At 36.4% G+C, this 27,918-nt stretch overlaps 2 protein-coding genes across 4 annotated transcripts in view; one reads left to right on the top strand and one right to left on the bottom strand.

Moving 5' to 3' along the window:
• vipas39 (VPS33B interacting protein, apical-basolateral polarity regulator, spe-39 homolog) overlaps window positions 1–27,918 on the bottom strand; it is a 219,917-nt gene that overhangs the window by 38,192 nt on the left and 153,807 nt on the right. The gene's annotated exons all lie outside the window — the stretch shown is intronic.
• The window catches only part of kctd1 (potassium channel tetramerization domain containing 1), a 46,022-nt gene that overhangs the window by 1,796 nt on the left and 16,308 nt on the right, over window positions 1–27,918 (top strand). Inside the window, exons 1-2 of one of the 2 annotated variants that reach the window (XM_087298103.1) lie at window positions 10,216–13,397; window positions 20,988–21,178. In XM_087298103.1, the coding sequence (XP_087154229.1) occupies window positions 11,940–13,397; window positions 20,988–21,178 (1,649 nt within the window). In that variant the 5' untranslated portion in view covers window positions 10,216–11,939. Of the gene's footprint in view, window positions 1–10,215; window positions 13,398–20,987; window positions 21,179–27,918 lie in introns of those variants that run through there. The other variant, XM_087298104.1, reaches the window with a different exon arrangement.

The raw sequence follows: 27,918 nt of genomic DNA on the forward strand, positions 1-27,918 counted from the left end.
CCCACTAAAACGCACACAATGGATTGCATGCGGCGCTGAATCGCTGCCCACGGACAGGGCAGACTTGCTGAGTTTTCTGACTCATTCCTGTGGAATATTCAACATGTTAATGTGAGCTTGGAATCACCTCAAACACAGGTTACTAATCCTAACACTGTCTTCTGCGCTTCTCTGTGCTTTGCATATGCACGCATGAATATGGATAAGATTAAGAGCAGGATGTCATGCAAGTCTTGCTATCTTTCTGACTCTCAAAGTGCCCTGCGACACATACATGGGAAATGAACTGTAGCCTATAATAGGGCGATTTGGCTCAAAATCAAAATCTCGATTAATTGAACACTCGATTACAATTAATGAACGATTATTTATTTATTTATTTATATAATTTTTTTGTCCTCATAGTTCCCTGACATCTTTTATATGCCGTCTAAAGGCATCTCTGGTGCGGCTTCCAATCATCATCAATGTAGTGCAAAGTTTGGGGCTGGACGATTAATCGAAAAATAATCGAAATCGACATTCAGAACCTATAATCGATCTAATTTCTCCAGGACGTTTTTTTTTAAATTACTTTTGCTACTGTGTGTGAAGTGACTTGACCCCTCTCTGTTAAGCAGAATTATACTTATGACTTATTATATTATTATTATGATATTATACTTCTGCCAAGGGCACGTGTACAATCCAATACAGCATTCGCATCCTGGGCATCTCTTAAAAAAACCTTCCTTGCATGTCACAACGGCATGTAGCACAAGCTTTGTGATTGGTTTGGTAGCGGTGATGATGGTGGGTGGCGCAGAGAGCCATGTTTTAGGCAATGTATGTTTCAATTTCAGTTGTTCAGCATTAATGTTCTATAAATAATAATAGCTAGTAGATAGTGTGTGTGTTTCCTTCTATTATTTTAAAATCAAGTAATCCACCCTACATTAAAAAAATTATAATTTCTAATATGTGAGCATTTTTACTGTACAAAACTTGTCAGTGAGCTATAAGGGCAAAAACATCAAGTAAATAAATAAAATAAATGTTCATTAATCGCAATTGAGTCAAAATATTCAATTAATCGAGATTTTGATTTTAGGGCAAATCGCCCAGCCCTAGTAAGACTCAAGAATCCATCGTCCTACTTGGCCAGAGATCAGATGTGGCTGCAAAGTGACCAAAATCAGCCATAGACTTCGTCACATGACACTTAGGGAAAGTAATTTAAAAAAATCGTCCTGGAAAAATTTGAGCAATTATACGTTCTAAATATCAATTGCGATTACTTTTCGATTCAGTCCCACCCTATAATGACTTAAACGAGAAAGGTTATTATTGTGAACTGTAATATACAACTGTTGCATCAAATTAGGCCTGTCACAATTATCGAGCACTTGTCTGATTGTGGTTATTTATTGTAATGTTTAGTGCAAAGTCTAAATAAGGGAGGACATTTTATTTCTGTGGACACAAAAAGAAAAAACTGCTGTAAAGTAGACCAAGCCCTGTCATTATATTATATTATATTATATTATATTATATTATATTATATTATATTATATTATATTATATTATATTATATTATATTTTATTTTATTATATTTTATTATATTATATTTTATTATATTATATTTTATTATATTATATTATATTATATTTTATTATATTATATTATATTAAATTATATTATATTATATTATATTATATTATATTATATTATATTATATTATATTATATTTTATTATATTATATTTTATTATATTATATTATATTATATTATATTATATTATATTATATTATATTATATTTTATTATATTAAATTATATTTTATTATATTATATTATATTATATTATATTTTATTATATTTTATTTTATTATTTTATTATATTATATTAAATTATATTATATTATATTATATTTTATTATATTATATTATATTATATTATATTTTATTTTATTATATTTTATTATATTATATTTTATTATATTATATTATATTTTATTATATTATATTATATTATATTAAATTATATTATATTATATTATATTATATTTTATTATATTATATTTTATTATATTATATTATATTATATTATATTATATTATATTATATTAAATTATATTATATTATATTATATTAAATTATATTTTATTATATTATATTATATTATATTATATTATATTATATTATATTATATTTTATTATATTTTATTTTATTATTTTATTATATTATATTAAATTATATTATATTATATTATATTTTATTATATTATATTATATTATATATTATATTATATTATATTATATTATATTAAATTATATTATATTATATTATATTATATTATATTATATTATATTATATTATATTATATTATATTATATTATATTATATTATGATTCAACAAGTAATGCATCTAATTAAATGTGAATGACATTTTATTCAGTCAATTTCCTTCAGCTTAGTTCCTTATCTATCAGGGGTTGCCACAGTGGAATGAACCGTTAACTATTCCACCATATGTTTTATGCAACGGATGCCCTTCCAGCTGGGAAACACCCATACACTCTCGTATCACACACACTCATAAATCAAGGCTAATTTAGTTCATCCAATTCTGCATGTCTTTGTACTGTGGGGGTAACCGCAGCACCCTTAGGAAGCCCACATGAAAACGGGGTTAACATGCAAACTCCACACAGAAATGCCAAATGACCTAGCCGGGACTCAAACCTGCGACTTTTTTGCTTTGAGGCGTCAGTTCTAACCACTGAGCCATCGTGTCACCCAACAACATATTAAAAAGTGCAAAATAGTTTTTTTTAACTATAATATATAGTAAAACAATAATAAATGAAAAGTAATTTAAACTATTACTAAACAGAAATAGGAAAATATTTAAGAAATTTATGTTATTTTATATTTTCTAATTAACTGCTATGTAAAATCTTTTTCAACTCGAAGATAAACCATATGGGTATATTTAATTATGTTTCCAAGTAGATAAAAAGTTAAATCTTCTCATTACAGAATAGCATCTTTACAGTGGAAAAGCGTTCTTTAGATCAGTGTTTCTCAACCACGTTCCTGGAGGACCACCAGCTCCACACATTTCCATGTATCCTCGACCAAACACACTTGTTTCAGATCAACAGCTCGTTAGGAGAGACTGAAAATTCTATAATATGTGTGACAGACAGAAGAGACTTCCAAAACATGTAGTGCTGGTGGAACGTGGTTAAGAGACATGGCTTTACATTATGAAAAGGCTCATCTCACTATGAATAAATGCCTCTTAGAAGAACTTTTCACTAAAATGTTCTTTGAGGAAACAGAAAGTTTCTTCTCTGGTATCATTCTATGAAGACAACACTACACAAAAGAGTGTAGAATAGCACTTCCCAGCACACAGTCTGTTCTATACGAGCGCAACAGTGAAACAGCGACCAGAAAGTATCAGCATGCACTACAGGTGCTCCATTTCCATCTCTCCCATCTCCATGTTGGCTCGCCCAAAGATGGTTTCCATCTTTCTCTCTGAGCCGTACATACCCAGACACACACACTCTCACACATTCAGTAGTTACTCTCTCTCTTTTTTTCTCGTCAGCCTGGGGCTCTGGCAGTAGGTTCAGCTATATCGCACCTTGGTGTTCCTCTCTCTCTCGCTTTCATTCTCTCCCAAGCCTCGGAGGTAGAGGCGATTTGTGATGCTGCGCTCACACTGTTTTTTAAAAAAGTGCTTCCTCTGAACTTCTCTATCTCTTCAGATTAGTCAAGGAACAAATTACCTGCCTGCACATAAAAAGGCCGCTCTCCAATCCTCCGCACAGCCCATGTAACGAGCCTGATCTGCCTTTTGAAGAGCGGGCATGTTATTTTCCCTCACGCCCGCAGGCTACCCTGCCATGCAAATGATTATGAAATTAAATTTAAAACTATACATGTATTCAGCCTCTCTCTTATCGCTATCTGCACAAAGCGCATACAAATCAGGCCGGGATCAGGGCCTCGGCTCAGGACTGCACTTTAAAGCTTTGCTAATTGCTAATTGGGTATCTAGGTGTGAAATGGGCTCTGCTAACGAGAATTTAAAATGTGGAAAGGAGGGTTTCTTTCTCTCTCTCTCTCTCTCTCTCTCTATTTCTCTCTTTTTTTTTTTTTTTTGCTTTTCTGCTCTGGCTTTCCTTTGAGAGATGTCTGAGCTGTTTCTGGTGACATGCCTGTGGGCAGGAGTGACAGAATGAGACAAAAGAAGAGAGGTCTCTCATTTCAAAATGGAGGCTCATCCTTGCACGCCGATGTATGTGTGCTGTGCGGAGGAGAGAAATGGGATACGGGTCCGGCGGTGTTCGCTTGGGAAAAGGTTTAATGATGAGGGATTCAGGCTTCTTGAACATGAAGGAGGTTGGTTGAGTTTTGAGTTGTGGCGAGGGCTGACCTGAGGACTGCAGTTACTAAGGGTGTCGTGTTGGCACTGCGGCCTCCAGCGAGGGACTTTACAGCTGGCTTCTCAAACTGTGGCGAATGAGGTCTTCCTTATTTGAGACAACTCTTTAATATCATGAAGAAGTCTACTGATGAGCTAAGACTTGAATACAGTGTGTTCAGTGAGGCATATGTTTAGGTTTAATGCTGGAGATTCTCAAGTGGCAGCGGAAAAAAGCTATAAGTTACTAGCCCAAAACTGGTGCTTATAAAAAATAGTTTAAACTAATTACAAAAAGGGAACAGGACAACTACACTTAAAATATCAGATCATTTGAATTTTTTGTCATGTCTTAAGCTTGGATTTTATCAGAATTAATTATTATATTAAAGAATAATATATTTTTAAACATTCTATATATATATATATATATATATATATATATATATATATATATATATATATATATATATATATATATATATATATATATATATATATATATATCTTTTTAAATTAATAAATTTATTTATTAATTTATATATTTATAAAAAAGACTTACTCTTTGCCATAAAAGTGGTATTACTGAACATATACAAGAGTCTGATAAAAATGCAAATTTTAAAGGAAAATTTCAGATGGGATTTAAAGGTTTTTGCATATAAGAAGTCAGAATTATTAAATTGGATTAAGATCTGGTGACTGTGGAGGCCATTTGAGTACAGTGAACTCATTGTCATGTACAAGAAACCAGTCAAAGGTGATTTACAATTAATGACATGGCATGTTATCCTGCCGGAAGTAGCCATCAGATGGTACACTGTGGTTATAAAGTGATGGACATGGTCAGCAGCAATACTCAGGTAGGCTGTGACATTGACAGGATGCTCAGTTGGTACTAATAGGCTCAAAGTGTGCCAAGAAAGTATCGCCTACACCATGGATAAACGCTTTCATGTTGATGCGGCCAAACTCTGACCCTACCATCTGAATGTCGCAGCAGAAATGTTTCCAATCTTCTATTGTCCAATTTTGGTGAGCCTGTGTGAACTGTAGCTTCAGTTTCCTGTTCTTAGCTAACAGGAGTGGCACCTGGTGTGGTCTTCTGCTGCTGTTGCTCATCGACTTCAGAGTTGGAGGTGTTGTGCTTTTAGAGATGCTCTTTTGCATACCTTGGTTGTAACGAGTTATTTGAGTTACTGCTGCCTTTCTATCAGCTGGAACCAGTCTGGCCATTCTGCTTTTACCTCTGGCATCAACAAGGCGTATGTGCCCACAGAACTGCCACTTACTGGACATTTTCTCTTTTTCGGACCATTCTCTGTAAATCCTAGAGATGGTTGTGCGTGAAAATTCCTGTTTATCAGCAAATTCTGAAATACTTAGACCAGCCCTATCACAAAACTTTTTTAAATATCATAAAAGTAGAGTAAATATTATAGAGATGCTCTAATGTGTCCATTGAGTGTTATCTTTTCTTTCAAGAAGTGTTCAAAAGTTCAGTGTTTCCAAGTCTACGCAGAGACTCTGACCGTATAAAGTTAATGAGTCAGATGATCGCTGTTGATTTGCTGATGGATGAATAGAGCTTGTTTTCATCCCTCCTCAAGCTTTGAGCCCTACTGAGCTCTAAAATCCGCTTCCTCATGCGTTGCTTCTCTCTGAGGCACAGCGCCGGAGACAAACATCTGCCTTATTCTCCAGAGCCAAACCTCAGCTCTGTGCTGTTCATACTGAGACAGCGCTGGCCCGAGGGCTCTCACGACACACACACACACACACACACACAGGCGAGAGGAGAGAGGCGTGAATGCAGAAACACTTAGCAATGTGTTCTTCATCAAGGTCACTCGTATTGGATGATCTTGGATTAATGCAGGAGTGTAATGAATCAAATGAAACACACTACTATATTTCCCCATATACAGTAGATTATATTTGGAGGTGCTGCATTGCTCTATATTATAAGCTGAGATCAACTTTGAGATTTTTGGCTTTTTGGTTTTCATAAAGTGTTTTAATGTATCTAAAATATACTTTTAATTGTTTATTTTATAACATTTTTCATTTGAATCTGTAGATTTACATTTTAATATGTCTATTTATAAAGTCTGTTTTCTCAAAATAAGTTTTTAAAGCCATAAACATAAGCTTCAGCATCACTTGCATACACCAAATTTGTTCATATAATAACAATTTATATCATAATAAAAATAAAGCATCATTTGCCTGATTATATACAACATGTTAGTGAAATATATTCTTAATGTAATCACTTAATTTAAATAAAGAATAAATATTAAAGGAATTAAAATAAATAACTATAATTATTTTACCCTATTTACCTGCAGTTTTGGGTGAAGCAATTTCACACCAAGTACTCAGGATTCATTCAAACATGGAAATATCACTGCATAAATGAGTAAAGCCCTGAAATATGCCATGATGCAATTCAGTCAGGCTCCGTTTACATTACAATAGCCAGAAGAAAATGAAAATGTGCCCGAGCCTGAGAAAGTCTGCATTGAGCTCCAGCTGAGCTGCGCTTGCAAATCACAGCACATAAATGCATATCTGAAAAAAAGAAAACAAGTTAAATACAGTGCAGTAACACTCTGTCGCATCATAAACAGCAAACAGGATGAAAAACTGTAGGCGAGATCACCCCCCAAAAAAATCTAAATTCTGTTATGATTCACTCACCATGATGCTGTTCTGAATAATATTTTCCATGCAGTGGTATTGAATAGAGCTTTAAAGCTTTGGAAAAAAATCACATAAAGTATTATAATATGGTTCATATGACTCAGGGGTTACATTGAAAGTCTTCTGAAGCCTTGTGTGACAAATAGTCTGAATTTTTTCGAATCTTCCAAATGTAAGATGATGATGGCCACATTTTGTGCAAAACCATTTCAATCAGTGAAACCGAACTTAGTGTTTGCTTGAATGCTGAATATAGTGATAAAATGTGCATGTTTATATGTCACAAGCTTCAGAACTGATTGAATCTTTCTGACATGCGAATGAACACTGAGATGTTGTTTAAATAACAACTTAACAGACTCACCTTGGAATTATAAGGTTCTATCTGCGTTCTGAATGATTTTGAGCTATTGAGCTTTAAAGTTTTTGCATTCCATAGCAAACAGTCTGTGTGTAATAGGTTTGGGCAGTAATATGGTATACCGCGGTATCTAAAAATAGCAGCGGTATCAGTTTCAATACCGTTATACCGTCATAAAAACAATGCACCTATATAGGAAACAAGGGATAAATATTAAATACAGTTTATTTAATGGCTAAAGATGCGTACTGTATGTGTGGTCATCATCACGGGACAGCATGGAGAAAGAGAGACCTGGGGAAAGATGGTGGGCCGCGGACCAAGTGACCTGGTCTCAAAAAAACACAACTTCTGCAGTTTGACTAAACGAGAAGGGAGAGGCGGTAAATACAGACGAGGCCATTTTCAAATTATGCTACAAAAAGTTGACCGCGAGAGATGGAAATACCTCAAACCTAAAGTTGCTAATAAATTGTTGCCAATAAAAGTTGTTAATATTATTGCTCATGTTATTTTGCACAACAAAATAACATGCAGAACAGTCATGCACAGTCTTACGTAATATTGTTTATTCACGGTGATACCGTATACCGACGTACAATAGGAAGAAGGTTTGACGGTATCAAAATTTGGATACTGCCCAAGCCTTATGTGTAACACTTGTTTTTTAAATAAAAAGCCTTAAAATGTGAACAACTTATAAAAAACATCCCTTAACGTAAATAAGTTGTCATTTAATAGTATGTCAATACCTCAATTTTGACAAATTTAACAATTCTTACAATTCTACGGTGACGATATGTGTATTTTAAATTCTGTTTTGGAGACGTTAATTGATTGCAACACTTAATAAATAAAAATTAAGAGTGAGCGAGTAAAATGTACTGTTATACTATTACTAATAGACTACTGTAAAGTAATAATGACTAAGTTATAGCTGTTAAATAACTTAGTGAGGCAGACTGAGTTCATTTCAAAAATGAAATGTACTTAAATCTGAGTGAAAAAACTCAAAATTAAGAAAAATAAATTTATAATATAATTATTGCGCATGCACGTTTTCTTACCTATGATCAAGTGTTTTGACCTCTCTTAAACCCGTTTCAGTTGGTTTGGTTTGTTATATACATGGAGCAGTTTATTAAAATTGGACTGTTTTCAGAATACAAATGACTTTGTCGCTGCCTAACGCCTATAGTTGGTTAGAACATTAGCATTACTGATTGGTTATTTTTCTTAAATGCATCCTAAAAAGCGACAAATGATTTGAGGGTGTTTTTACACATGCCTTATTTAGTTCGATTGAATCGCACTACAGTTCGTTTTCCCTCTTTATTTGTTGTCAGCGCTTTACCAACAATTTTAAAAAAGGAGAGAGAGAGGGAAAAACATAACTGCGCTTCATTCTCAGAATGTATAGTTTGTCTAAAGTGATGTACAGTATACAACAAAACTATATGGTATACAATGACCAGGGATACAATCAGCCAGTGCAGTCCTCCCTCCAAATGTCTGCAAATAAGTGGCAAATTTATGTCTGCCGGTTTGTTTACTTGCAAGAGTTCCATTGGCGTTAATTCTGACCAGTCTTAAAAGTAGTTTAAGAAATACATTCAATATTATCTGGCTAATGAGTGATGTGGATTTTGTCACATTTGACTACATTTTAGTTCTTTTCAACTGGTCCGTATCATAGCAATCATTGTGGTGTGAAAAGGACCCAAAACGGCAGAAAAATGCTACAATGTATCATTTGTTGCTCATGGTCCGGACCAAATGAACCTAACCTCAGATGTGAAAGTACCCTAAAACATGATTACTCAAAGCAGAGTCCGTTTTTTCTTCATCTATTGTCACTGCAATAGTGAAGAGAGAATCATGTGAGCACTACAGTTATTTATATTGCTTCTGAAAGTGATAGTGGCTGTCGCTTGTGTTGCTGGAAATTACTAGGTCTCCATTGAAATGAATGGGATCTGGTCGCTTTGTCACTGAGTGTTGCAGGTATTGTGAACACTGGTTAATCTGGATACAGTGCTCCATGTAAACACTACTGATTTTATTAATTGATCCAAATGAGAACTGAACGGATCTATGTTGTAAACCAGATCAGCTGGTCCACTAGAGTTGAGACTAAAGAATTAATTGTTAGTTAATCTGAAATAGTGTATTTTTGGTCATTTTTTTGCTGACTGCTAAAAATGTTTTACATATATGAATGTTATCTGCACTAGGGATGCAACAATTAACCAATTTCACTATTTATCACGGTTTAATTCATCATGATTAATAAATCGTAAAGGATTTTAACACCGCATTTCTGCACAAAAAAAAAAACTGCAGCAACTAAAAGTTATACCAACTGTGCACAAGTTTGAAGTTTCATGCTTGTACACCAGGACTAATAACCACGCACACTGGATTAACTGAGGCTGAGGTTACTAACTAAGGGCCGTTCACGTATTGCGTCTTTGCGCGCACAAGTTTGTTATTTTCAGTAGAGGTACATGGCTTGCGTGAGCATATTAGGATCAACGTGCTCACGCTGTCCAGGTATACCTAGTTGAAAGAATGCCGCGAATGCACCACGAGTCACGTGACAAGAACTGGACTGATCAGCTACATCCTTTTTATGGAATATAAACATTTCTACTCTAAAGCGAAAAAAATACAATTCAATAAATTATATTATTCTTATTTTTATTTATTTATTTATTTATTGTCCTGTAATTTATTTTTAATGTAAAATTATTACTTTTAATGTTTAAATGCAAAAAAAAAAAACATTTTAAACTTAATTTTAAGTCCAAGGAGAAATTGACATTTGTTTGTTTTTAATATTATTTTGTGCTGTATTATTTAGTTACTGAGCAGCAATAAACAACACTTTAATATAAGTCGTTTTTTATGTGCTTTACTAAACTAGTCGTGTTTTAAAATTAATTATTGCATAATAATCTTGAAAACCATGAAACCGAGATTATTTCTCAGACTATAATTGTACAACCAAAATCTATAATTGTTGCATCCCTAATCTGCACTACGGTTTGCAATTATTGAATTTCCTCTGATATGTTAGTAAAGTGCTTTTGGTGTATAGTTAAACACAGTGAAAGTGCTATGCTTTAATTTGTTCATTTTATTCCTTCATTCATTCATGTTTAAGTAATTTACACGCAGCCGTTCATAAGTCTTCTCCCGTGGCCTTGTCATATGTGCACTTTAAAGTATTGAGTTATCTGCATACTGAGTAGGGAACTCAGGACAACTACTCTTGTCACACTCTGCTTTTCACATGCTGTACAGTAAGAAAGTGTGCAATTCAGATACATAATTTGGCTCGTGTAGAAATTCTTTTTGAGTCAACCCAAGAACCACTGAACCAGCTGATTCAGATTACTAGATAATTCAGTTCTGATTGCGATGATTATCAGTGAGCAAATTTCAGCCTATTTGTCACACTAGGCTTCATAATACTCTTGGTATGGCAATTGAGTGATATGGGCCATTTTATTTGTGTGCTTTGCATTCTTTTTAAAGCTTGAAATCTTCATTCATTGTCTGAATATCATCCAAAATGTGTCCTTTTCTGTTTGCCAAAGATTTTTTACAGAACTTCAAGACTTTTGAAGACTTAAAAGACTTTAAAGTTGTTTATAACTACTTCTATGATACATTTTGGTGCTTTATTTAGTTTCACAGCCCTGGTTCTTATTCATTTTTGTTAAATATCATGTTCATGATATTCCTTAAGATGATAGGAGGTTGAAAAAGTATTGACAGTTTTCATTTTTTGTGGTATTGGGTGGGTGGGGAGCTGACAGTCTCTGTTATGTGTGTTTTCTTTTTAGAGTGTTTTTTTCTGCCTACTGGCCATCACTGCACTGCATACACAATCCCAGTGTGTGCACTTTATGCTGTGTCGAAATTATTCTTACCATGCACATAAATATCAATTAGCTCACCACACCTTCATCTCTCTCTCTCCCCATCTGTCACTCTCTCTCTCACACACACACACACACACACACACACATGCACAAAAGGCTGTATACACACTCGAAAGTATATGGATGGCCTCAGGGTTAGACATGATCACAGCTGCTACTGGAAACTCCCAAATCAAGTCAGCCTGCCTGAGCTGCATAGCCCTTTAATAATTAGCAGGTGTGTGTGTGTGTCTGTGTGGGTGTATTAAAGCATAATCATTTACTGCTTGATTCAACTGCAGTCCAATATACAGCATAGCTGACCGTTTGCCTCGCTTCATCTCTCTGTTCAAGAGAGTGTTTTAATTTTGGGCATTTCAGCTCCCCTTTCCCTGCACCTTTAAGAGCGCGTGCCTGTTCTCGTAGCTGAAGGTCACTAAAACGCACAAAAAGCTCTCAGCTCTGCGGTCCAATATAGCGCATGCGCAGTGCCTCGGGACTCATACACTGTCAGACTGCAATATGGCGAGAATGCCTGGCAGCGGGGACCACTGCTGTAGAGATGTTGATGAACCGGACCCGATGGCGGGAGATCGGGAGAGAGACGGAGAGGAAGAGATTGAGGAGATCCAGATCACCGGGGAAGAGGGAGAAGTGTCAGAAGAAGAAGCCGAGTTGGAGTGGGAGGAGTGCGGGGAGCCCGACAGCTGCGCTGCTGCCGTGGAAACGGGGGAAGCGGTCCTTATGCGGAATACGGACCAGCTCGAGTCCGTAGCGGAGGGGGACCTGCTTTTCGGACCCGAGGGAGATATGCACCGCTCCAGGCTCAGCGAGAACACGCGCCTGGCCACTCGGTACGCGGTGCGAATCTTTCGGGAATACCTGACAGAGAAAGCGCAAAGTACGGACTTTGAGAGCATGGACAAGCACGCGCTCTGCAAAGTGCTGCGCTCCTTCTACTCGGAGGCGCGCTCCAAAAGCGGACAGCTGTACAGCAAGTCCTCTCTCATCAGCATCCGGAGCTCGCTGAACCGCTACCTGAACGAGCCCCCCTTTTGCCGCACGCTGGACCTCACCAAGGACCCCGAGCTGCGCAGCGCCAACCTTGCGCTCGCCGCGGTCATACGCAAACTGGAAGAGCAGGGCGCCGGTCCTGTGGTGCAGAAACAAGCCATCACGCGCTCCGACCTGAGAAAACTCTACACGTCGGCCGTGTTCAGCGCCAGCTCGCCGTTCGGGCTGCTCAACAAAGTGTGGTTCGAGACTTGCATGTACTTCTGCACGAGGGGGCGGGAGAACCAGCGCGAGCTCGAGGAGGACTCTTTCGGACTCGCCGTGGACGAGGACGGACGCAAGTTTGTGTACTTCAAAGCGCTCGGGCCGTACCACAAATCCCGTTCCGCCTCCTGGACGAAAAAGAGGTCGGACACTGACGACGACAACCTTCCTCGCATGTACGAGACCGCCACGGAGTTTTGCCCGTACGCGAGCTTTGTCAAGTACCTCTCGAAGCGCAATCCTCTCTGCAAGGCTTTTTTCCAGCGCCCCCGGGATCACTGCAGCGACACCGACACGACCTGGTACGAAAATAAAGCCATCGGCAAGAACCTGCTGGGCACGAGAATGCAGATGCTGTCGCGGGCCGCCAAACTGTCGAAGACCTACACCAACCACTGCATCGGCGCGGTCTCCATAGCAACGCTCAACGGCATTGCGGGCATCGGGTCAAAGTTAGCGCCTCTCCGCGCCTCTCCGGAAACGGTGAACGGAGCGCACGTGCTGCACTGCGAGGACGAGCTCGAGCTCAAACCGCAGAAGCAAGTGACCAAACGCCCGCGGACGCTTGTCTATCCGGTAAGCGTTGCGGGTCCCGGGGCATCGCCGAAAAGACAGTGCGCGCGCGCGGACACTCCGACTGTCACCGCGCGAGTCTCCTCTCGTTGCGAGCCGGGAGAGAGTCCTCACATGCTCCCCTCACAGGTAACAGCGATTTCATGTCTTTAGCACGCAGACAGCACGCTTTTGGCTTCTAGAAAAAAAGCCTAACACTCTTAAATCGGTTTACAAGCGACTCTGTTGTCTGTCAATCACATCAGTCAATGGACAATTGTGTTTTCACAGCGAGCGTATTTATGCAAATGAGTGAATTAAAGCAACAACCGTGGGATGTCAGATTTGACTCATCTGTGTGTCATTTTGCATGGAGCATTTGTCAGCAAATCCCTGATTTACTTCTTCATTCTAATGTCGATTTCTAATCTCTTTCTGTGTAATCCAAGAGTGGGATTTCAGTCAGAAACTTATCTGTCATCAGTAATACACTTTGTACGTTTTTATGTTTTTATGTTTCTCATTTTAAATCATTGGAGTTTATCTCTGTTTTAAGGGATTATTAGGGTAGACCGAGATTAAATCCTGGATCACTTTTTTGCTATTGGTCGCTAAAGTATTGGACGCTATTTAAAAGTTTGAAAATATTTTGAAAGAATCATCAAAAGTTATCAAAATAAAAAAAACAAGGATATTGTCAAATATTATTTCAATTTAATTTGTAGATATTTCCCTGTTATGGGTTGCAGCTGGAAGGGCATCCGTTATGTAAAACATTCCGATAAGTTGGCAGTTCATTCCGCTGTGGTGACCTCGGAATAATAAAGAGACTAAGCCGGAAAGAAAACGAATGAACCAATAAGTGTAAATATATTTTTACAAATGTAATTTATTTCTGCAATTTAAAGCTGAGTTTCAAGCATTATTACTCCCTTTCAGTGTCACATGATCTTTCAGAAATCCTTGTAATATGCAGTTGATTTTGTGTACAGTTAGATGGAGACTGTCATTAATAATGGTTCTCATTATTCTCTTATTTTATTTTTGTTTGATAAATGGAAAACTTAACATAAATGTATTTAAAATGTAAATGCCATTGTCCCTTGCGATCAGTTTAATAAATTCAAGTATTTTAGGATCAATAAAATCTTGCTTTGGTTATGTTTAAGTTTTTACAAAATACTGTAACATTTATATCTATTATAAATTATTTAAAAACTTGAGATCTGATGCTGAACACTTGTAGCTTTGAATCACCTTTTACCTTTCAATTACCTTTTAAAAGCTATTAAGCTAAAATATTTCACAATAGTACGTTATACATTATATTTAAAATAAAAAATAAAAAATGCAGCCTTGAGAGACTCCTTTCAAAAACATCGAAAAGTCGTAATGTTTTGACCAAACTTTTGACATGTAGAGTATTTCCCTATTCATCTCTCTTTCAGCAGCACACTTTAAATGTCATGGTCCACTTGGGCATATTTGGTTTGATTTCTTCTTATGCTGGTGAATATTATTCAGCTTTGTAAGTAGGCTACACTAAAAACAGATGCTGATTTCTTCACCCTTCAGCATGAAGGTTAGTGTGAAAAATAAAAGCGTTCATTGCCTGAGGAGGAATGAACTGACATTGCACCTGTGCAGATCCCAACCAAAAAAACAAGTCCTAAATATAATACTTGAGACGATTTGATTGTTGTGTGTTGTTTGTTGGTGGTTCGTTGTTTCTACAATAATGCAGTAAAGAAAGACAAGATTTACACCTGCCCTGTTTTATACAGCCCCAGCTATATTTTCATTCAAAATACCAAAGTGTTATTTTTCTTTTTGTAGTCACTAACCAAAGTCTTGTGTAGTTTTCACAGCATGTATTTGTCTTGAAAAAGTTTTGGGGTGAAATATATATTAGCGACCCCTAGAGGTGAAAGAGAGTCCTAAAGAAGCATCCTGACAACCTCAAAGTCCTTGTCAGTTATGGCACTTGATGATTTTAGATTCACATCTAATTATACCCTGTTCCCTCCTTTCCAATTAACTGATATAAAGTGAGTCAGTGCTGTCTTCATATCCTTCTCGGCTGCTGTACATTTGCAGAGGGGTAACAGAGAGTTTGACTGAAACTTTGTTTTGCCTCATGCATTCATTAAGTCATATAATTTAGCTAGGTCTATCATTTTATGGTGTTCTTCTTTTCTTGTATTATTTGAATTTACAGGAACGCCATTCAAAAGTGTCTTATGCTCACTAAAGGTGCATTTATTTGATTAAAAACACTGAAAAAAACACACTGTTATAAATAATTGCAATGTCAAATTACTGTCTACAATACACATTAGAATACATTTACAATGAAATTTGATGTATATTACTCTGTGATGTCAAAGCTGAATTTTTACTTTTTGTTACTCCAATTTTCAGTGTCACATGGACAAAAATAAATTTACTTCAGCAATTAATAATTTGCTATATATATATATATATATATATATATATATATATATATATATATATATACACACACACATACACGCAATGGTAACTCAAAGGGCTTTACAAAAACAAGAATAAACACGAAATCAAAGTGCGGGAATAAAAGAGACAAGTACAAGAAAAAAAAATACAAACAAATAGATTAATTAATTAATTTTTTTTTAAAGAAAGAAAGACAAAGTACAGTGTTTGTTTAGTAAGGGCACAGCTAAACAGATGTGTTTTCAGTGAACTGTCATTCCCTTACGAAATCTTGTTTAGTCAAGTTTGGATCCATGTCCAAGTGCAGGCTTAACAAACAATATCTTGAATTACCTATAAAAATAAACAAACCAAAAAAGTTATCATGAGCATGTTTATGAAATAATAGAGACATAAGCAAACAAATTCAAAATGCAATGATCCATGTTTACATTGTTTGTCACACAATATTGGATAAAGCTGCAAATATTAGTGGTCTTGTGTTGGTGGAATAAGTGTGTGTTAGATATATTTTTTGAACATAATCAGGTTGCTTTAACAAAATATTATTGATAACCTTGATAATTACTCCCGCTGCTCTGGTTTCCCCCACAAGTCCAAAAACATGCAGTATAGGTGAATTGGGTAAGGTTAATTGTCTGTAGGGGCGACGCAGTGGCGCAGTGGGTAGCACGTTCGCCTAACAGTAAGAAGGTCGCTGGGTCGCGGGTTCTATCCTTGGCTCAGTTGGCGTTTCTGTTTGCATGTTCTCCCTGCGTTCGCGTGGGTTTCCTCCGGGTACACCGGTTTCCCCCACAGTCCAAAGACATGCAGTACAGGTGAATTGGGTAGGCTAAATTGTCCGTAGTGTATGTGTGTGGATGTTTCCCAGAGATGGGTTGCAGCTGGAAGGGCATCAGCTGCGTAAAAACTTGCTGGATAAGTTGGCGGTTCATTCCGCTGTGGCGACCCCAGATTAATAAAGGGACAAAGCCGACAAAGAAAATGAATAAATGAATGAATAATTGTCTGTAGGGTATGAGCGTGAATGAGTGTGTATGGATGTTTCCCAATGATAGGTTGCAACTGGAAGGGTCTCCGCTACGGAAAACATATGCTGGATAAATTGGTGGTTCATTCCGCTGTGGCGACCTCGGATTAATAAAAGGACTAAACCAAAAAGAAAATGACTGAATGAATGACCTTGATAATTTATGGTCACTATACACATGATATGAAATTTGCATACAATTACAACCCCAGAGCTCACCTCTAGAAAGCTCTGAAAATCAGTACTTCAATAATTAACCTTGCCTGCTTGTTTATTCAGCGCAGCCACAATCCCAGAGCAAACTTTCTTAAGTTGGTGTCAACTGTCAACATCTCTCCAATTAGCTAATGGCAGAGTCTGCATCTCGCCCTTCTCCGACTCCCAGCAGCATCCAACACACAGGAATAGCAAATAGTTCCTGTAACACTTATTTTCACTTTATTGATTCGCACTTATTTACTGCACTGAACCAGCGTTGTTTTTTCAAGCACAAAACATTTTATATTATTTTGTCTACAAGTTGACAGTATACTTTAAAAAAGAAAAATCTGTTCGAAACCTCTGCCAGATGAATAAAGGCAAACATTTTACACCCCATGCTCTCATTTTCCTCATTGTCTACACTGCACGCATAAAAGAAAGGTTTTGCATAAGAAAATGCCTCTTTGACCCAAGCCGGTCTCCCTGTAGGCATAACGCCGCGTTTGGCCACCATCAGTAAACTGCACCCAGTTGTGCCAGAGATGTTTATCATTAGTGCATTAATGCGCTAGCCCGAATACTTGTTTACTAGCTCATGTTCTGTGTATTACGAAGGGTTAATGCTTGTTTTTTTCAGGTCGCTGTATAAGCCGGCGCGCTGAACTCATTCTCTCAGCATGTTTCATTCTGTAAGACAGTCGACTCAGATAACATTACTCCGCTCTGGGCGAAAAATGCATCGATAGTGCACAAAGTACACAACTATACTTATGTTACAGTTTACTTTTCTCTGTTTTTCATCTTTTAAAGGAAACTCTGCCTGTGGCTGTTTCATCGGGCCTCGGTAGAAAGTGACCATTGAGATTTAGCAAACAGTTATTTCCCAGTACAAGCAGATATTATGGCAGACGGAGCCCGTGGAACGAGCATAATGAGAGTCTGACTGCTGTAATGTGGTTTAGTGCTGACAGTGAAATCACCATTAATGCCATAACGGCTAGATTTAATTATTTCAACTGGTGCGTTGCATTGCAGTTGTCAAGGTACAAGTGATTATCTGGGTTTATGTTGTGAACCGTTTAGCGTTGTTTTCTCATTCCACGCTCGTGACACATTAACCGAAATGAAGATGCAGCTTTAAAATGTTCTGGTTAAATACTTAAACATTTCCTATTTCAGTTTAGTGTGCAGAGTTTAGCAAATTTAGGGATAATTCCCTGAAGTGTGCAAACCCTCATAAAGCTTTCTGCTTTGTTTGGACTAGAAAGGGATGCATAAACATTTCTTTAAAAAAAAACAGCGTGGCTCGGTGGGAGCACTGTCGCCTCACAGCAAGGTTGCTGGTTCCTAGCTGGGCCAGTTGGCTTTTCTGTGTGGAGTTTGCATGTTCTTCCCGTGTTTTCGTAGGATTCCTAGGGGTGCTTCGGTTTCCCCCACAGTCTAAAGACATGTGCTGTAGGTGAATTAAATAAATTAAATTAGCCATAGTGAATGAATATGTTTGGGTGTTTCCCAGTACTGGGTAGTGACTGGAAGGGCATCCACTGCGTAAAACATGCTGGAATAGTTGGCTGTTCATTCCGCTGTGGCGACCTCTGAAATAAAGGCTAAACCGAAGGAAAATGAATAAATAAATGAGATACGCCAAAAGTTTGTTTACTTGTTTTGTATTGGGGTCGTTTGTATGGAGGATCTTTATGTCATTAATAGTTTTATTTTTACGATCGTCTGTTACAATGTCCATATATTACAGGGTTTCTGTGGGGTTTTAAAAAGTCTAAAAATGTCTAAATTTCGGGCCTTAAAAAGTCTTAAATTTACTGAAATATTGTCCAGGTCTTTGTTCATGTATTACTACCCAATCTGTACCCATATAATCACCAACAGTCTATCTCAATAAAACTTTTTATTTAAAAAGGTCATTTTTATCTCTATTTACCATAACGGTTTAATTATTTTCCTTACAATAACATTTGCTACATATATTTACAGCTGATGACACTGCCTTGGACAGATTGTTGTGCATAGAATTAGTTTATTATAGTTTTTAAAACACAATATAAACATACTTTTTTAATACAAAAAAAGTGTATGTTGGTATATGGATAGCTTGCTTGTTTTTACACCGTATATAAAATATTTTGCTAAGAAATATCTAAAATATATATTTTAATTATTTATTTGTTATTGTATTATTAAATGTATTTAAGTATAATTTTTTTGATTGGACAAATAAAAATCTTTTTCATCTGAGCCTTTTGAAAAATTCCTTAGCGTTTAGTCTTTTATAACTCTAAAATGTCATTCTTAACGGTCTAAAAATGTCTTAAAAACTTAAATTTAGCTTGGTGAAACCTTCAGAAACCCAGGATTAGTGTGCAAAAACGTTTGTAATACTTATTTAGCTGTCAGCATGTATATTTGTAAAAATAAAATCATCTTGTATATGTTTTCTCACACCCATTTTGGGGCTGAATTTTGTCGATAAACTTTGCCGAACTCTTAAAAGCAAGTGAAAAAAGTAATATTTGTGGGTCAAGGCCTTTCATCAAAGTTGTCTTAAAACTATTGAACAACTTCCATTCATGTTTTAGGACAATTTTAAAAAGATTTTTTGATCCACAATGTAGATATATAATGCTCATGTTGGAAATTAAAATGTAGGTTTTATGAACTTTTTTTTTGAGCAATCATAAGTTATACAGTACATTTTTGGCAGTGCAAAATGAGTTAGTGTTGTAATACCTTAATAAGAACATAATAACAAAATAAATCAGTTATGTAAAGTTGCTGATCTGGTGTTATATGGCTTTAACTGAAAAATATAAAGCTCTGATTTGTTTTCACTGGTGATGTAGAAATAAGCTTGTAAAGTCTACATGAAATCAAAACTGATGTCTGATTTATTTTGTTGTTGATCGTTGATGAAAAATATGTCAAAGACAACAAAGGTCTTGAACAGTTTACAAAAAAGAAATGAAATAACTTTTTCTTTTTGACTGATGTCCCAAATCTATTTTACTACATCAGCATAGTCGATATATCCATTAAAAATCTAGTCTCTTATGTCTGCCAACACGGATCAACAATTTTAATGACATCGCTGTGCTTTTGAGTTTTCAGACTTTCTGTCCAATCAAATGTTCTTTAAAGTGTCACTATAAACAGAATATAAGCAGAAGCTAAAGCTACATCTGAAATCAACTACTTGTTCACACTATTACTTTTTTCTGTATGGCGAATGGGGACTATAAAACAGTCAAGCCTGAAAGTATTCATACCCCTGGCAAATTTTAAAGTTAAGTAAAGACTTAAAGTTACTTTTATTCAAAAAGTTTTTTGTTTTATTTTTTGGACCGGAAATGACACAGGCTCCTCCCAAAATAATAAGATGATGAAGAGTCATCATTCTGGAAAATGTCATTTTTTTTCTTGTTTCTCAGATTTATTTAAATTTGAACAAAAACTTTAAGTCAGAATTTGTCAGCGGTATGAACAATTTCGGGCTCGACTGTAGGCGATCAAATATTCCGACAATCTGTGTTTTTCATAGGAGTGAAATTTGTCTGGGTTTACGTAAACATGTCTCATGTATATGTATGTACTGTATGTATTAGCCGGTTCAGACCCCAAAACATACCATACATATCTGAATTCTGTCCAAGCAGTTACATTTTATCGTACTGTGTGGGAGGTTAAGAGGAGAAATGGACAGATAGACCCACTGTGTCTGTCATGAGATGTCTGATGCGGCTTTACCGAGCTCAACATTTTTGGCTGAGCTGAGAAATATAAACGAAAATGGTGTTGGCTTTTTTAGAGAAGGTGGAGGAACTGCTCCATATGTCCAATCCTATTTCAGTGAAAATTAAACCAACATGTTGAATAACGCTGCCTGTTTCAGGGCACCATTAATGTCCATTTTTCACATTCCAGTCAATTCCTGATGTTTCATCTCAATTATTTGACCTCCTTTTCTGCTTTGCCTATACATTATTTAATTGAACTGATCTTAAACACATTTTCTCTTTTAGGAAAATCGCAGCAACAGTGTGGGCATGTCGACTCGGCCTATCTTGGCACATTCGCCGGTCTCGCCGCTGGGCACAGCTGGCATCCCCACACCTGCACAGCTCACGAAGGCCAACGCTCCCGTGCACATTGATGTCGGAGGTCACATGTACACCAGCAGCCTGGCCACATTAACCAAATACCCCGAGTCCAGGTAAATGACTGTACACACACAGAGATAAACACAAAAACAAGTGGACCCTTTTCCATTTCTTGTAGTTTTTAGAAGTGGAATTCATCGTAGTTATTTTATTCATATCCTGTGCTCCTGTAGAAAAACACATATTTCATGATAGCTATTACAGGACTTTACAAATGTAACTTTTTTTGGTGAGATCAACTATCAGTTGTGTTCAGAAATACCCCAAAAACATTGTTCAGCATGTTATAGATCACTATTTTCCAGTAATAAAATGAATACATAAAGCTAAACATAGGTATGGGGCAGCCCGGTGGCGCAGTGGGTAGCAATCTTGCCTCACAGCAAGAAGGTCGCTGGTTCAAGCCTCGGCTGGGTCAGTTGGCATTTCTGTTTGGAGTTTGCATGTTCTCTCCATGTTGGCGTGGGTTTCCTCTAGGTGCTCCGGTTTCCCCCACAAGTCCAAAGACGTGCGCTATAGGTGAATTTGGGTAAGCTAAATTGTCCGCTGTGCATCTGTGTGAATGTATGGGTGTTTCCCAGTGATGGGTTGCAGCTGGATAAATTTGAGCTATTGCTAATACTTCTGTTAGGATAATTATAATTCAAACATTTTTCTTGAAATTCTAAAACTTACATTTATTTAAAGTATTGTTTAATTATTTTAAGTGAAATTTATTTATAAACAAATTTCGAGAGGATCACGTGCTTATGATTGTTCACAGCTGTTCCGACTTTAGCTACTAACTGATTATCCTATCAGACGATCCTTAACTCACTATAAATAACCAGACTTTTCTCATCTTAATATCTTCGTCTCGAAGAAACCCCCCCACCCAACCCTACTTTCCCTCCTTTCAAACATGCGTCACGATGGCCAGCGATTAGCGCTGTTGCTTCACAGCAAGAATGCCCCTGGTTTAATTCTATTCCAAACCAGACGGCATTTCCGTTCGGAGTTTGCGAGTTCTCCCCGTGGTCGCGTGGGTTTACCCCGGGTCATCTGGTTTCCTCCCACAGTTAAAAAAAAACAAGCACTCTAAACAATTAATCCAAAATATTTTAGCTAAACTCTGAGTACACCTTCAACATCCATATCTGACACTTAGCTACAATAAGCAAGAGGGATAGTCATCGAGATCTACCTGAGCTCAAACTCCCCTCTCGCCTTGCAATGGGAGGGAGCCCAGGGCTCGAGGATCTTATAAGCTCAGGGCTCTCTCCCGGGACAGCACGCCAAACTAGCTTTATTATCAATCATCAGCTAAGTGTGAACTCTTGAATTTCATTTTATATCTTTAAAATGTGTTAAAGAAAAGTTAAATTAGCTACAAACTGATTCAAATTTATTTAAAAAGATATAAATTGGTTCAAAGTCTTAAATATTTGTTGTTAATCTTAAATGATCATTATTTACATGTTTTTGTCTATTATTAAACGATTTCAGTCAAGTAAAATTTTTAACTGATTGAATTTAATACAGTTGCAGCTGGAAGGGCATTCGCTGCGTAAAACATATGCTGGATAAGTTGGCCGTTCATTCTGCTGTGGCGACCCTAGGTTAATAAAGGGACTAAGCTGAAAAGAAAATGAAGGAATAAACGAACAAGCATAGGTATTATGAAAATTGGTGAGATTTTGTTGTACCTGCTTAAAGGGATAGGTCACCCAAAGATGAATATTATGTGATCATTTACTCACACTTGACTTGTTTAAAACCTGTTTGAGATTTTTTTTCTCTGTTGAACACAAAAGATATTTTGAAGTAAGCTGAAAATCTATAACCTTTGACTTCCATGTGTTCTTTCTACTATGGATGCCAATGGTTACAGGTTTAATTACAGGTTATTTTGTGTTCAACTTCAACATAAGAAAGAAACTCTTCTGTTTATGACCACTTGAAGATGAATAAATATTGAGTCAATTAAAATTTTTGGCTGAACAACTCTTCTAAAAAAAAAAGTTTCAAACAGCGTTTTGTCGGCAATGCCATAAAACGAGGTGTCCAAACTTGGCCCTGGAGGACCGGTGGCCTGGAGGGTTTAGCTCCAAACCTAAACAAACACACCTCAGGAGACCACGAGAACACAGAAAATGTCCTGTGAGGAATGAGATGCTGCATTCTTCCTGATGGTCAGGTGACCTTCATACATTTTTAACCGAAAATTATTAAAACATAACAGCATTCATACAGCGATGTATTGTTTTTCCCCCTTTTGTCAATATATACTGTGCATATAGACTTTACAAAGATGCATCGCACAACACAAATAGCACAGATTTTAATACGAATTACAACAAATAAACACCCTTAATGTGTTATGTCTTTATTAAGATTTTCATGGTGATGTTCACTTTCACCGTCTCATTTAGGGAAATTCCTGAGACAAATAAGTTACATCTAATAAGTTACATTACTTCTGGAAATTCTAGAGCGAGTTCGGTGCTCAAGTCTGCATCGGTGTGTCTTCAATATCAAAAACACATTCAGGAACTTTTATGCATCCTCTGTTCTTGTAGTCTTGAGTATGGGAACTGAACTTTAGCGGTTGATGATGATGTTACATGAGAACACGAGGACGCAAGATTGCTGAAGAACACATATTGAGAAACAGTCAAGCTCTTTCTAAACATACTAGAAACATCACAGCAGGTGTGTTGAAGCAAGTTGGAGGTAAACTCTGCTGGACATCGGCCCTCCAGAACCGAGTTTGGACACCCCTGCCATAAAAGAAGCACTTTTTCGCTCTTCAAAGAACCTTTTATTGAAGAGTACTTGAAAGAACCATGTTTTTTATTACGTGAAAAACCTTTTAATAAAAACTTTTATGAAGAAATGATCTTCATGAAACCATGAATGCCAATGAGTAGCCTTTATTTTTTACATCTGTGGTACAATAAACCAATTTTAATGTGTTTAGTAACTTTGCTTCTCATGTAAATGCATCTAAATGTATATATTTTTAATTGTTTAATTAAAAAAACAAGACAAGGACAAAGTGAGAGTGCATTCAAATGAGCTTAAAGTATCCTAAAAAAATCTCCTAGTTTGAGCAGAAATGCAAAGCAGCAAGAGCAAACTATTTTTAAAAAAGAGAAAAATGATGGTGGTGTTAATGTGGAAGCTTTAAAAAGATATACATTTATACACACACAATGTATCATTTAATTACCATTACATGATTTCTCCTGCTGTATAAAAATTATATTTTCAGGATAGTTGGAAACTGGTAGACATTAACATCCATTGTAGGGAAAAATATTATGGGGGTCAGTGGCAGTTCAGGGGGTGCCCCTATGTCAACAAGCTTGGCCCCTCTATGGCCTCCCTAAATTTGGAAGTGTATTTTTGTGTCACAACTAAAACGACATGAAGAAGCGAGATTAGCCATCGCTGGCAGACTGTTGTGACTGAGGCATCTCTCGCACGCTCTCTGTGTCACGCGCACTCGCTGTCTCTGCTTTCCTTTAACTTTTGTCAGTGACGGGGCTGTGCGCATCAGTTTCCCACAATCATCAGAAGTTAAGCCCCAAATTGACACAGGTAATAAAAAAATTAAACTTCAGTCATATTCATGTAGGGAAAAACTATTAAAATGTCAACTATTGATTGTATTAGACTTTGTTTTTAATATCGATTTTAAAACGTTTAATATGCAAAAGTCCTCATCTATGCATAGGCTGTTATTAATCAGAAATTGAGTGTACATAGTTTTACGTTAATAAAGGCAGTTGAATTTGGCAGATGTAGCACACTGATCAAATTTAGTTTTCGGTCACGCTCATGTAAAAGTAATATTAAGCTCGTTTAGTTTTGCCTTCATTTATTTTTGATGTCAGTAGTGACATAAAGCACAAGTCTTCAAACACATGATTTTTTACAACACGTTTTTAAACAATAGCTAACTAATTTCTGGTAACTAATTTAGTCTTTCCCATGATGACTATTAGTGCATAATGTTTTACTAGTTATTTTGCAAGATGATTGTATTCAGATTAAAGTATAATTTAAAGATTTAACTTGGTTATGTTAACTAGGAAATAAGAATAATGAGAATAATTAGTCAAGTTATTGAATAACTGCTATTCAATAACTGGTTTATTGTGTAGACAATCAAAAATATCCAGTAAGTATTTCTTAAGGAGACTAATAACACTGACCTTAGAATTTTTTTTTTTTTTTTTTAATTTTTCTGCTTTTATTCTAGAAAAACTTTAAGAAATAAGACTTATTATGAATAATTTTTGTTTTATAGGAAATACTGTGATAATGTCCTTAGTTTGTTAAAGATCACTTGGGAAACATTATTTTAAATTAATGGGAGGGCAAAAAAATTGACTCCAACTGTATCTATTAAAGTTTACAAGTGCAAAAATGTGTCTTGATGTACTTGAATGTTACAAATGTGTTATCCTATTATTACAATACAAACAGGGCTCGAAATTAACATTTTTGCTTGGTAGGACCGGTGCTCCTAACTTTAAAAATGTAGGCGCATTAACCAAAATTTAGTCGCACCCACTAATTATGAGCACCGTTACTACAAGTTTTATACAAACAGATTTATTGCACTTAAAAATTAACTCTAATCAAACTAACAAGCAAAAAAATATATATGCATGCGTGAGGAAAATATGTCTCAACAAAATCCCGTTATTACAAGAAAATACATTTTTATAACATAACTGAGTGACTAAAGGATACACGGAGCGCTCACCGGACCTGCACATACTGCTTGACATGAATGAGTCTGTTAATGATATAACTGTGCTGTTCTCAGGGGTGGTGTCTGATATTGCACTGATGCTTTTGACATATATGTACCTTATTATATGCATACAACATGTTAATAGCAATACCGGTCTTTTCATAAGTAGCAATATTAGTTTACTAAGCACGTTTGCGATTGGTTACGTGGTGTTATATTTGACATATAGCTGCCACTTGCATGGCGGACAGCATATGGTGATTAAATGAAGCATTAAACAGAAGCTCTCGTGCAAGATGAGGCAAACAGTTACTTGAAAATTCCATCCCACAGTCTTTTCATAGCTGACTTGAAGCCAATGGAAGTCTTTTATCCACTCTTTGAAAAGTGTAGATGGTGGATTAACATTCAGCACATGATCACTAGTAAAATGTGTTATTATTAGTAACTTTAGATGCCATGGATTCTAAAACGAAATCTGTCAGTGTTATCTTCATTCTCATCTTCAGCGCTTTACAATTTTTCGCATATGCGAATAAAAGGGTCGCAATTTCGAGCCCTGACAAAGTTACTTGTCAAATAAATTAATATGGAAGATTATTTTGACTTTAAGTTACTTAATTAGCTTGTTCATGAAGACTGCAGAGTGATGCATTAAAAAATTATTTTGAATGATTATTTAAGTAGTTTGTGATGTACAGTTGAACTCAGAATTAGTAGCCCCCCTGAATTATTAGCCCCCCTGTTTTTTTTCCCCCGATTTCTGTTTAACGGAAAGAAGTTTTTTTAACCCATTTCTAAACATAATAGTTTTAATAACTCATTTCTAATAACTGATTTATTTTTATCTTATAAATAATATTTGACTAGATATTTTTCAAGCTTATCTTTAAGCTCTATACAGCTTAAAGTGACATTTAGAGGCTTAACTAGGGTAATTAAGTAACCTAGACAGGTTAGGGTAATTAGGCAAGTTATTTTAAAATGATGGTTTGTTCTGTAGACTATCGGAAAAAAAAACATAGCTTAAAGGGGCTATTGCAACATGTGGAGGGTGAGTAAATGATAACAGAATTCAAATATTTGGGTGAACTGGCCACTTGAAATTATTTGTGAAAAAATATGACAGTAACTATAAAATATTGCTAGATTTATAGTAACTATGGAAGCAGATCATAAGAGTCTGAAAATATGAAATGTACACTGTACTGTAAAGCATATTCAAAGTGAAAGGTGTTCTAGTTTTTCCCCATCAAAATCATATTTTATCCCCTGTCATTGTCTTCTAATTTGTCTGGCAGTCTGTTAAAAATTTCCAAAAACACATGTCGTCCTCTGAACACGTCTGTTCATTCACGAGTCCTTCATGATGTGTGTGTTTGCGTGTATGTGTGTGTGTGGCTTGTCTGTGCTCATTAGCTCACTGACCGGTATATTTCTGCAATGCCAAAGAGCATTATTGTCTCATCGCTGCTGACTGAGTCAAACATCAGAGCACAGGCCAAAAGGAGCCCGAAGCGCTTTGAGCCAGACTCGCGTCCTGTCTCACAACTGCTCACATGTCTCACAGTTTCGCCTCCCACCGCCGCTTACAGTGACCAAGTCTCACACATATTGTCTGATGTGGAGTCAAACAAGCCTATTATCCACATTTTCCCATAATGCTTTACAGTTTAAGTTCTGTTAAACTGTAAACAATCAGTGAATAGATTTTTTTTTATAGGTACAATGAGGTGTTATTACTATCTTCACAGTTCTGCCATCCATTATTAAAAGGAAAGCATTTTGAATTAACAAAAAAACTTAAACCAAGTCTTTCCGCAGCAATGTTCAGTCCCTCCAGGATTTGTTTTAATGTATTTATTGTCACCGGGGGTCAAGGGAGTGAAGACAGGAGGTTGGATCCAAATGCAACCCAAGTGAGGTCGTCGGCGCAATAGCCTAGTGGTTAGTGCGCCGACATATGGTGCAGTAGCATGTCAGGGCGTCGCAAGTTCGAATCCCGGCTCGACGACATTTCCCTATCCTACCCCCTCTCTCTCTCTC

The sequence above is a fragment of the Danio rerio genome, chromosome 20 (assembly GCF_052040795.2).
Source record: "Danio rerio strain M-AB ecotype USA chromosome 20, GRCz13ab, whole genome shotgun sequence".
NCBI classification, from domain to species: domain Eukaryota; kingdom Metazoa; phylum Chordata; class Actinopteri; order Cypriniformes; family Danionidae; genus Danio; species Danio rerio.